This window comes from Cygnus olor, chromosome 3, assembly GCF_009769625.2.
Source record: "Cygnus olor isolate bCygOlo1 chromosome 3, bCygOlo1.pri.v2, whole genome shotgun sequence".
Taxonomy (NCBI): Eukaryota; Metazoa; Chordata; class Aves; order Anseriformes; family Anatidae; genus Cygnus; species Cygnus olor.
The window spans coordinates 32,145,387-32,158,073 of record NC_049171.1 but is presented as its reverse complement, the minus strand read 5'-3'; the positions used below and the strand labels follow the sequence as shown (position 1 = coordinate 32,158,073).

At 34.7% G+C, this 12,687-nt stretch overlaps 1 protein-coding gene across 16 annotated transcripts in view; it reads right to left on the bottom strand.

Moving 5' to 3' along the window:
- Positions 1 to 12,687, bottom strand: part of RIMS1 (regulating synaptic membrane exocytosis 1) — a 317,035-nt gene that overhangs the window by 122,551 nt on the left and 181,797 nt on the right. For all 16 annotated transcript variants that reach the window (XM_040552091.1, XM_040552071.1, XM_040552073.1 and 13 more), the window contains 6 exons: positions 9,060 to 9,106; positions 7,790 to 7,902; positions 6,669 to 6,799; positions 6,169 to 6,340; positions 5,891 to 6,047; positions 4,238 to 4,309 (listed from right to left, as the gene is read on the bottom strand). In XM_040552091.1, the coding sequence (XP_040408025.1) occupies positions 4,238 to 4,309; positions 5,891 to 6,047; positions 6,169 to 6,340; positions 6,669 to 6,799; positions 7,790 to 7,902; positions 9,060 to 9,106 (692 nt within the window). The remainder of the gene's footprint in view (positions 1 to 4,237; positions 4,310 to 5,890; positions 6,048 to 6,168; positions 6,341 to 6,668; positions 6,800 to 7,789; positions 7,903 to 9,059; positions 9,107 to 12,687) is intronic.

Sequence of the window (12,687 nt, the reverse complement as noted above, 5' to 3'; positions counted from 1 at the left end):
CTATGATCTATGACCATAATGTTGTAGGCATATGTGCACCGTCTTCAGTACTGAGTTACACATGAAATAAAATTAATGGATGTGATTTCATGTTTAAAATGTGATGTTACACAAGTTTGGGGAGGCTGGATGTTATTCTTTGAGAACCAGAGAAGGTCATGAAAAAAACTTTTGGGAGATCTCATTAGCAGCTACATAAACAGCAAATGCCTGCCACCTGATAGTGATGGTTTAGTGAGCACTGACTACAAAACAGGCCTGTAAAAGTTGATGGAATCCTGGAAAGTAAGGACCAAGATTCATCAATCTTTCAACAAAAAAGGACTCCAAATATTTAGAGGTTTTGATGCACTGTTAGGCTGGAGTATCTTATCTACTCAAAAAGTGCTTCAGGGTTGTGTAATAAAACTGGAAAGAAATATCAGGATATCCCTGATCTAAGAACACGTACTGGGCACAAATTTTGAAGCAAAATGGGAACTATCTCAGGACTTCAGTGGAGATTCCCTCATTTTGTATACTAAGATAGTTGCAGAAAATGTCTGTTTTTTCTGTCAGAGGAAGACAAACGATTACACATGACAAAAACTGATGTGTTCCCTCTCCCATAATGACTAAATCCGAGCTGTATGTTCTGAAAAATACCTTATTTTCTCAAAAAAAAAAAAAAGTGTTATGTAAAATCCTGTCCTCTCTAACAGAAGGAACACTAGTGTATATTTTATTCAACACTAAAAAGAAAAGAATACAAAAGTTTTTTCTAAGCTTTAGGCAACTGTACCAAAATACGCTTCAGGTTTTCAAAAACAAATTTCAATTTAGCCTACCTAAAAAAAACTATACATAGGATTATCCTTAAACATCTGGTATATGAAGATACTATCACCCTACACATTCTTCACAGCTGAACTATCTGGGGAGCAATATCTAAAACCTGTGCATTGGGTGTACACAAAGCTTACAGAACAGAGCAATAGCAAATAACACTTATCTTAAATATTAATTTAAGTATTGTCAAATTGGTCAAATTGCATCCATAGTTCCATACTGACCATGACAGTGACAGCAACAGTAACATTTCCTCATATCCTCAAATACAAAAGCTCTGTGCTCTCCAGAGTGTGCATGAGAAATTTTTTGCATGGACCAGCATGGCAGCAGCAATAAAGCTTATGGTAGTTTATGCAGAAGAAGTTTCTCAGTTGCTCATGGGAAACTGTCAGGTGTGACACAAAATGGAAGCTTCATGGATAATGAAAGTGATTCTATACAATGTTTTGATATCAGAACTACTAACATTTTTTTTTTAAAAAAAGACAATGCTGATGATGAGACAAGGTGTTGTTCTAATATTACCCTGCTGCTACAGGAAGGTAACCACAGTAAAACCATTTATATAGTTTATGACAGAAGAATAAATTGTTCTGAAGAGTTACTTATTTGGAAGATAAGACACATTTGTGATATGAAAAGGTATTTTTTTCTTAAAGTATCCTTAAGTTATAAACTAGCCATTACTTTTGGTGCAGCTATCTTTACTTCCATTTACAAAGAAGAATTCTTAGCAGCTACTGAAACATCCATGAAAAGTTTTATTTGTTACTATTAAATGCTAATACCATATTTGCCTTAGCAATTGGTATAACATTTGAAATTTTAGTTTTAAGAATTTGCAGTAACTTCATGAATACGCAATATCTTCATCATTCTTTTTTTTAAGCTTACAGTGGTGATCAAGTTGAGCTTTTGTGCTTCTACATTTTGTAGTTATGTGTCTGTCTTTTAACAACTGAGCAATAATCTTTGTGAAGAAGGCAAATTAACTTCATTCTCTTCTGAACATTTCAAGACAAAGAATAAATTATCAACTGTAAAAATATACCTTTAATAAAGACAGGGCTTATTTATCTTACATAAACAAACAGCAGACAACATTGGCAAGGAAATAGTAAAGGAAGGAAAAGGGGCTTAAAAAGAAATATTTTTAGAGTCCCATGTTGTAAACTCAATTTTGATATTCTTATTTTTGTTGAGAAGGAGTACCTTAATCCTAGACTAATATGGTTGAAGTCAACAGAGGCAATGCCAAAATGGTCGAAGAGTGCTTCATCATCCTACGTTATGGGGAAATGTGGATATTCATTCACACACACTTTGCAAGAAAATGATGTGTGGAAACCTGGATCAGCCAAGAATTTCAGTGTGCTCTATGGAGGTCCGTGTTATGGGGGGCAGGAGAAGAGAAGGGGTAAGGACCCTGCAACACAGCAAATCTAAGCAACTTAGATTTAGCAGAGGAGACTGTTGGATGGAGAAGATATTGTAGTATTCATTCAATGCAAATAAAGTCTACAGTCTTAGAAGATTCTAGCAACTAAGGAAGGTTGCATAGAAAGGTAGAAATGCTTATTTGAATTAGGTGCCTAGGCACATTTATGAACTTCTGCCCAAGATTCTTGAGCAATTTGGTAGACAGGGGACTGGTGGCATTTTCCAGCTCTCATTGCAAAATACATTTTCATGTGCTGTCTACTCTGTCACACATCAGGGGTCGATGACTGAAATTTTCTTTGCTCCATAAAGTTAAACCCCCATTTAAGAATTCAGGTCTTATCTGTAAAGAAAAACCCCACACTTAAACACATCTCACAGGAATCACAAACAGGTGAACTCTCCATTCACATTTGGCAAAAAAATACATCCATTAAAATCAGAATAGACAATTTTGTACTGTGTCACATCAGCTGCCAGAACGTTTCTGACCTAAATGGATGAAGTTTCCTCAACAGGCCCTTCAAGTCTCAGTTTAGACACTCTTAGGGCATTGCAGATTCTATTGCCACCAATGAAATCTGGCAATTTTCTTCAGTGATCTCTGAGAAAGTTTGGAACCATGCATTCTCCAAAAGCACACTTGAGCACACACAATCCTAAGAACTTGCCATCAGAATCGTAGTTACTCAAGTGCTGACCCAGAGAATAGAGTACAGTGAGTTCAGACAAACACTTCTGAATTTCTCCGATCAGATGAAAAATGTCTTATTTCAAATGGCACATGGGTACCTTAAAGAACTGACGGCTGAAAAAAAGTCCCTGGTCTTAACACGTATGCTGAAACCCTAAAGGTAAGAAAACCTACACAGATATACCACCTTTTTAGGACTTATGATTTATTTTCATTTTAAATGTTCTTTCTCCTAGCTGATGTAAAAATATCAAGATTAGTTACTTCATTGAATCAAATACGATTACCAGACATATTGGAACAAATTTCCCTCTTAGTAACTTATGTGCAATTGTATGAAAGTAAGGCAAGAACCCAAACACATCAAAGGAAGTAAAATTTGGCTGTGTAGACATCAAAATTATATCATGGTGATTATTAAGTCATTAAATAATGAATAAATTATCACATTATTTTAAATTCAGACCAGGAAGATAGAGAACTTTCTAAATCCCACCATGATTTAATTCAGCAATTGTCATCAGGGACATCCAGGGAAAAACTGGTTTAGTGCTGCCAATGAAATAGTGACTCTTCAGTTAGTTTGGGACAATTGGGAAATCTATTCATCTGACTTGCTACAACAGTCAAATAGAAGTAGAAAAAAATATGTCATCCAAAATGACCCTTAACATTTTTAATATGAAAAGGATGATGAACTGAAGTCTAATCACAATACAAACGATATTTATGAACATTTAGGGTAATGATAGTTCATGAATGCTCAAGAAAACTGTAAAAGATATAGCCATGCTACATGCATCTTCATCTATAGCCATGCATTCTCAATAAAGACCATGGGAGACCGCATTACAGCTAAGTTTCAAGCAAAAAGAAAAATAAAAAAATGTTTGCAATCAATGCTGAAACCTTAATCACTGTTTTAAAATATTTTTTTTTGAGTTCAACTGATATTTTTAATAATGCTTGGAATATTATGCAATAAACAATTTAACAGTTTGAACCATCCAGTGGTTCATATATGAAGAATGATATGTAAAAGAAATAACAGTGAATGAATTGCAGAACCTTTTAATTCACCATTTTTTAGAAGGAAAGCTACCATAGAATAATCAGGAAAACTATTTTTTCCACAATGCACTCTGCAAAACCAGCATCCTCAATGCTATAATGAAAAAGTAAAAACAAAAACAAAAAAGCAAGCAAAAAGAATGAAAAAAAAAAAATCAAGCAAGAAAGAAGAAAGCAGGACCATGCTGTTCACCCACGCACCTGGAGGAACAACTCCAATACCATCATCAACATCATAATCTGAGATGTCACTATCACTGATTGGCCGAGATCCTGCACAACAGTAAGGTAAACAAATACCTGAACATCTGGTTGTGTTATGAAACATAAAAATATGTTCATTTAATGTACCACTACAATTGATGATTTAAGTCTAAACAGTAGAAGAGAACTAAACTGCAGTGACCAAGAAGTTTCACCAAACAGCTGAGCCAATCCAACAGCTTACAGATGCTGCAGCTTCCTCTCCCCTTCTCCTTTCCTCATTTCCTCAGTACTCTTCTACTAGGTTACTTTAGCTCACTAAACAAGCAAGATGCTTTTGTGCTATTTCAGTGAGTTGAATAAGCTGAATCAACTCGATGAATGGGAAAGGAGAGGTGGCAGCATATGGTGAGAAAGGAGAAGAGGAAACAGCTCTGTCAGCTATTAGAAAAGTTCAAATATCTCATGAAAATTAACCTTCAGTTTGCTATCTCTATACATAGTCTCCTGCGGTAATTACAGCAGTGTCACATTTCTGTAATTCATTCCTGAATGTGCCCCAATTTCCTATGCATTAGCTGGAATTAATAAAGTTTTTTTTTTAAGAAAAAGAAGAAAATTAGCTTGGAAGCATATTTTAAAATAATGTCCTACATCCTTCTTGTTTTTAAATAAGTCTTTAATTAAGTTAAATGAACAGAGAGGTTACAGCACTCAAGTATGTCAACATATTCATTATTTTTAATATGAATCATACAAACCTGAAGAAGAGGAGGCTTCACAACGACCTTATTGCAGCTTTTGATACTTAAAGGGGGCTTATAAAAAAGGTGGAGAGTGACTTTTTGCTCAATCAGATAATGACGGGACAAGGGGGAATGGTGTTAATCTAAAGAGGGGAGATTTAGATTAGAGGTGAGGAGGAAATTCTTCACTTAGAGGGTGGTGAGGCACTGGCGGCACAGGTTGCCCAGAGAAGCTGTGGTTACCCTGTCCCTGGAGATGTTCAAGGCCAGGTTGGATGGGGCCCTGGACAACCTGATCCAGTGGGTGGCATCCCTGCACACGGCAAGGTGGTTAGAAGTAGGTGGCCTTTAAGGTCCCTTCCAACCCAAGCCATTCTATGATTCTATTAAACCTGAAATAAGACTCTCCAGAACAACTGTACTTCCCTAATACAACTACATATTTTCACTTTGCTGCTAAAATACTCTTCTCATCTGATTGTATATACGGCGTGTGTACGTAAAAAGAATATCAGAGGCTGAAACTAATTTTTGATGAGAAGTGTTTTACACCTCACAAGACTTTAAGGTCTTTCTTTTTAAAATAAAAAGCCTTTAATTATTATAAAAGTATCTAATAATCATGAACTTCATCTTTCCTTTTAAAACGAGATTTATGCAAACAAATATTTTACCAATTTTCTTTTGCTACTGAAAACAACCAATTCAAACAGTTTTCATACACTTGAAAGTTATGTATCACAAGTGACATGCTGACGTCATAATGTCTTAATTCACACCTTTTTGTCATACGTTTTCATTACATTTACAGATTTTATCTTGTATAACAAAGTTAATTATCATTATACCATAACCATCATTTTTAATTTAAAATTTAAAAATCATTAATGGAATTTGGACCTACTTTGTAATTTTTTGCTAGAGCTTTCTCCACCATGTACATGTCTTCTTGGCATGAAAGGTGATGGCTGAGGCAGAGGTAGTGAAGATTCATCATGTGTTTGTAGCTTATACCAGTGTGGTTCATCATCTAAAAGTGCTGTCTCCAGCTCTATAAGAATCTAGAAGAAAAATTATCAGATTTTAATTTTAAAGGAATATACACACAAACACTAATATATATATGTGTATGTATTCAAAAACAAATGACAAACTCAGGAGAAATGTGATTGTATATATCACCTCTCCAAGAAATTCACTCTCCTCTTCTTGTACTCTTGGCTGATCCCATACTGTTATTTCAAGCATTCGTTCTCTAAAATCTCTACGATGTACATGCGAGTAGAGAAAAGTTTGGTTCCATTTTGGCTCTAGACTTTTCTTTACTGTTTTGGTCCTCCTTTTACTCTTATCACTGAAACATAAATATTTGTGATTTATTTCCAAAAACAATTTACAAAAGAATGCCATCTACTCATCAGCAGTAATTATTGGCTTTGTTCCTTTCGATCTGATAATGCTTAAAGAAGAGAAGTATTTGCTGTAGTGTATATTTGTAGTGGATTGCATTCATCTAAATATCCACAGAGTTAATTTAATACTGACTTGCATATATCAAGTGTGATTTGTTATAACCAATCTAAATAGAACAATTTTTTAAAAAGAATTCTCTAATTCATACACATTCATTTAAAAGTTGATTCAATAAGTGACAAAAATAATTTTCTCAACTGAAATACTACCTTCTGTCTGGAAGAAAATACATTTTTACATAGGGGTTCCTGGGACGTCCATCTACTCTTGGTGGTAAATCCATTGCTTGCAGAACATTTACTATTAACTGATGTCCCACTTTGTCATACCACAGTTTCACCTACAAGAATCAAGTTACCAGAAAACATTATTGAAAATGGAAAAAACAAACAAACAAACTAGATCAACCACAATGTAAAAGTAGTATTTATCTTTCCAAGAGACATTAGGATATATTTTGTTGCATAGCCATTAATATTTAATTAAGTTAGATGGAAAAGATGTTGGCATACACCAAGGACTTTTTATTTACCAAAGCTGAATAAAATGTTGGTGCCTGATTATTCTTACATTGTTTATTGTACTCACTGCATAATCTTGTACATGTGAGTCCATTTAAGTCAGCACTATCTCAGTTCTGCACTTTAGAAGCTACACTTCAAACAGGAAACCCTGACTGCAGCTAAACGTAAAGCACGGCAGAAATCTGTCTGCTCTGATTTGCCACCTTACAAATGTTCTTATGGAAACAATAATATGCAGTTAAATTATTTCCTAATAGGATCATAACATAAAATTGTTGAGTGTGCTCTGTAATTAAAAATTAATATAATCAATATAAAAAATAAGAATGTACAAAACGAAGTCTATGTGCTCACAGTATCTTTAATAAGCACAGCTTCAATTAGCATTACATAGAATTCCAGGAGGTGATGTGCATCTAAATTAAAGTGTATTACTGAATGATGCTACTATTAACAGATACATAGCTCTTTAAGTGCTCTCATAAAGAAGATAAAGTGGTACCATGTTTGTTATCTGCAGGTACAGAGTCACATTTTTCAATGTAGAGGGTACAGAATGACAAGTTGCAGGACACTTTCATGTGCTCCTCTCAACATAAATGCCTGCACACTCTTGTATATTAAAACAACTCTTTACCTCCACTGTGGCTACAATGAGTGCGTGCTCACACATTTGAAAGATGTTAGTCTTTACCAATAACAGCCATTTCCCTTGACTTCCCAGTAGACCTTGAGAAGTCAGAGGGCTGAGGGACCAACACCTGAAAATGTTTATTATTAACTCAAGAAAAAACAAATATGCTCACAGAAAGCTGTCCCGGTAGGACTTGTGGTGCATCCCTTAGGGCTCCAGGGCTGGTTGGAGATATAACAGAAATAGAAGGCCTTTCCATCTTCTGAGATTCAAAAGAACTTGAACCTAAAAATATGTGAGAAACACATGAACTTTCCATGTGAAATTTTAAAGCAAATTTGGGCAATTGATTAAATGATTTTTCTTTGAACTGTATAAAGCTTGTCTTTATATACAGCATTAATGTGCTAATATACAGAAAGATTTTAAGCTGATGTAGATAAGGTGGTGAAAAAGGCAGTCTAGTTACTCTTACCTCAGATTAAACCTGTCATTTTTTGTTTTATTCTAACAATATATTAAAAAGTGTTCTTCATCTAGCGTTGACACACCATATTGGATGTTTTAAATAAAATATTCTCCTCTTGCAGAACTGCACAGTTGAAATTTTTGATGAATAAACCCACATTTGTTGTATAGTAGCCTCAGATGGGTACTAAATTGCCTAAATTCAGAGACAAGAAGATACGCAAGATAGACATCAAGCATAGAGGACACTCCTGCCCATGCTTCACTCCACAAGTGAAGCAGAGCCCTCGTGAGTGAGGAAAAGCTCATGACAGGCAAGGAGCAGTGTAACGGGACTAGGAGCCCCTGCAGGATCCTGACCTAGAGAACATTTCTCATTGCATCTCAGGCAAGAATCAGATGAGAAAGGGCTGGAAGCCATGGCCTTCATGGCTTCACACACTTCAGCTGGCAGACTTCAAATAGGAGAGCTAAAAAGAGACACACACGCACACCCTTCCTTTCTTTCTTTTTTTTTTTTTTTTTTTTTTTTTTTTTTAAGCATCATACACAAAAATTTCACCTATGGAATGTCTTCTGGCACAGAAAACAAGATCTCTGGACTAGGCTGGATGGTGCAGGAGGTGAAATCCTGACACCAGTCCTGACACCAATCCTTTTCCCCTGTTTCCTCTCTTATGTTAGGACAAGTAAATGACTGTTTTGGGTCACAGCTTATACATCCAGAAGCTGGTATGCTTAACAACACAAGATATAGGAGAAAACAATAAAATCCTACTAACATTTGAAATCTATGTAGCTTTTAATCAAATCTCTATTGTTTCACATTTAACACACAAGACTGAAAAACATTGAATTTTGTCATATAAAAACCTGAAGCCAATGCAGTCTCCCAGTGCTTGTCATTCCAAAAATTCATAGCCAAAATGACTGTACAAGACCATGTCAGGCAAAGAAACAAAGTGTGTACTCACTGGACTCTAACGGGGGATGAGAACTCTCAGGAATCCGTGGAATATCACTAAAACATGAACGTACACAAAGTAATTAGGAACAAGGGAGAGGATCTGCTGCTATAACAAATATGTTTCTAGGACACTTTTTTAGAAATACAGTTCTCTTTTGTGTTCTACTGGATTATGCGGAAAGACAGAGGAAGTGTTTAAATACAGTTCACTACTTTCCACTAGGACTCATGAAAACCTTAACATTGCAAACTCCTCCTTCCTTCAAAGTGAGGAGCTACAGATGTAACAAGATGAGCACTACAATGATAATATTGTGGATGGCTTCCACAATATTTTTATAATAAAAACAACAAATCTAGAGAGGTTTCATGAACAGAAGGGTGGTCAAAGTAGAGCTACTGACACTAAACTATTCTTTGGAGGAAAAACAAAAGGAAAAAAAAAAGACATAGATTAACTCACTAGTAATTTTTATATAAATGCCTCAAGGAGTTCACGGAATGAAAGTGATGAAAATGTCTTATAATAATAAAAAGAAAAAGCAAACAACATTAGCAATGTTAAACAAACAGAAGAATAATACATTTCTTGAAAGCATATTACAAATGTGTGTGGAATTTTTTCAACATACACACACCCAACAAATACATATGCATAAACAAAATCAAACTGGTTAAGTCCACAAACATCTACAGAAATTTTAACATCAACACAATTACTCTTCCATCAAATTCTGGATGATGATAGCTCCTTGTTCTGTCCTGTTCCCAGCAATCATAGAAAATACATTGCAAAAGCAAGAAATGATTGTTATTGTACAAATGTTAGCAAAACAGAGCAGAAAAATGAAAACAAAGTTCAAGTGGATTACTTGAAAATATTTCTACAAAAAAAATACAAAATTTAAACTACAGTAATATTTCTGAAGAACATGTAAAGATTTTAAGTCCAAAGCTGGGCATTTTTAAAGGCACTCAGGCATTCTTCGGTTCAGTGAAACATTACCATACCAACTTGGAAGTCAATAAAACTAAGACTCCTAGATCATATAAATGCTACTTATGAAAAAGAAACAGACACTTAAGTCAGAAAAGGAAGGTAACAATGTCCAATCAACTGGTCTTCAATTTATTTTTCATGTTCTGCATTTTAAATTTCTGTTGCACACAATTTAACAAAGGTTATTTCAGCTCCCAGTTAACATTTTGCTTTAGCTTGCATCTCACATCACTAACAAAGACACTCTTCTCTTTCCCTTGACTTTGTAAGTAAGGAGTACTGTGGTTTCCTCAAACTCATGGAAATACAACTGCATTATTTGTTCTTGACATGGCATAGTACTACCTCACAAACAAGCACATGACATGTTGTGCAGAACTGTTGTGCAGACTTCTTAGCGTATTCAAACTGATCTTTCTGTTCAATATGGCATTAGGTTTGTTCTTATTCTAGCACAGGAAAATATCACAATCTCTTCTGCAGTATAGCACTGCTTGTAATAACATCACATTTAGGATATTTAGATGAGGGCTCATACGTGCAAGGGATGTTTCAAAACAGAAAGTGCATCCTACACACCTGGGTGGGTGAAGAAAGACATCAAAATGCATTTTATTTCCATTTTCCTTCTGTATTGTCCACAATACATTAGGGGGAAAAAAAGCTACAAATAAGCCCCAAATATTAATTACGTATATTTAAGCACTTAAGAATTTATTTACATTTACAGTAAAGCACTTTCACACTAAAAGCCTAACACAGAGGACACTAATAATGAATAAGCATGAGAATCAGATCCACACAATTCAGGAAAAAACAGCTACTAGAATGAAGATGCTACACCATTATAAAAAAAAAGAAAAAAGAAAAAGAAGAAAAAAACAGTCAATAGTATTTCCCTCACATAGAGATGGCTATACTGAAGTCCTCACCAGGTAAAGGTAAGTGACAAAAATAATAAAATTTTTTCTAAAACTTTACTCAACAGACAGGAAAAAAATGAAAGTGCAATGTTTTAATGTATTTTTCTGAACTCCTTATAATTTTTATGACAAACTCACAGAACAGTGGAAACTAGAACATAAATTTCGACTCCAGACTAAATGCATTGTTTGTGACTGAAATGTTATTTGACCATTTTCCCACCCACCCTATTCACTATTCATGCCCACATTAAAGCTCATTGACTCAGGAAATCACTAAACTAGTACAAGAGCTTTTGTAATTTTTTTTTAAGCATTGCTAGGAAATATTCATTTCCTTAAAAGGATGTCAAATATATTTATCTTGTTTAAAGATAGCTACACATAGAATTACAAGACATAAAAAGCAAATAAGTAGAGTATGCAATATAGATCACCAAACTAGTGGCAGTGTATTCTAACAAGGTTTGTAACAGTTCTGCTTTCTCCTAATGACTTCAAAATGTATACGAAATAACTCAAAACTGTACTTCTATCCGTATGTGAACTTCTTACAAATTCAATAGTCTAGTTTTCACAATCATTTCTTAAATATTACATATTTCTTAAATACTATATTAGTTATTTTATATTGTGCCTGGTGTATTCAAGTCAATCAAATACATTAATGGTATTTTACTTTTGAATGTTATCATTTTAATTAAAGAAAATTCTGAAGAGAAACTATAATCCAAAGCATATTAAGTAACCAAATCAGTCTTATCTAGCCTACTTTTATTTTTGGATTGCAGCAAATCTCATGATTTAAAATATCCAAAGCTGGACTACTCAAAGCAAATGGTAAAAAAAAAAAAAAAAAAAAAAAAAAAAAAAGTAAGAACTAGCACAATCACTTCTTTAATATCAGAACAGAATTTTAGTCCTCTACCAGAGCAATGCAAACGTCAGAAAAGTTATGTCAGAAACATTCTGGTAAAGAGCTGCTGACCTCAAATTTCATCTTTTTATCTTTACCTTGAAACACAAAGATTTTTGTAGTCTTATGTGATGTTATATATGCATATCTTGTATCTGATCCTTCCACACCTCTATGAATACCTAAATCAAATCCAACTTAGGTTAAGATTGCTGCCTGCAAATCTATGGTTTGTGAGGATCACTCTTTTGCAATACACTGGCACAGATTTAAGTTCTGAGGAATATAGTCAATAGCTTAATCTCTTAAAATGAACCAAATTCAAAGGCTGTTGTAGCCCACACTTCCTTAGGTTGCTCACCTCCTATAACCTACAAAGTTTACTGAGTACCTGTTTCTGATGTTCATCCTCCAATTTCCAAAACTGCTCCTTCCCATCAGAACCTGTACGTCAATCTGCAGTTTGCACTAGTTATATTACTTGAGCAACTGTCTGACATTTAGCATTGCCTGGCTTGTTATGGAGATTCAACCTCCTTGCAAAGACCTAGAGCCCAAGCACAGAGCAGTTGAATCACACTGGAGAAACAACACTTTTGGCAATATTATCTGTGGAAATCCAAGCAAATATAAATACCACCTGACAAGGAAAACACAGACAAAAAAAAAAAAAAAAAAGTTTTACCTGCACTATGCCATATGAGCTCACTGGAACACACAAGAGACAGCGAGTTAGCTACCATGCCAGGCTTCTTCCCCAAACAGCGTACAGCCAGAGGGTTTTCTATGCTACCTT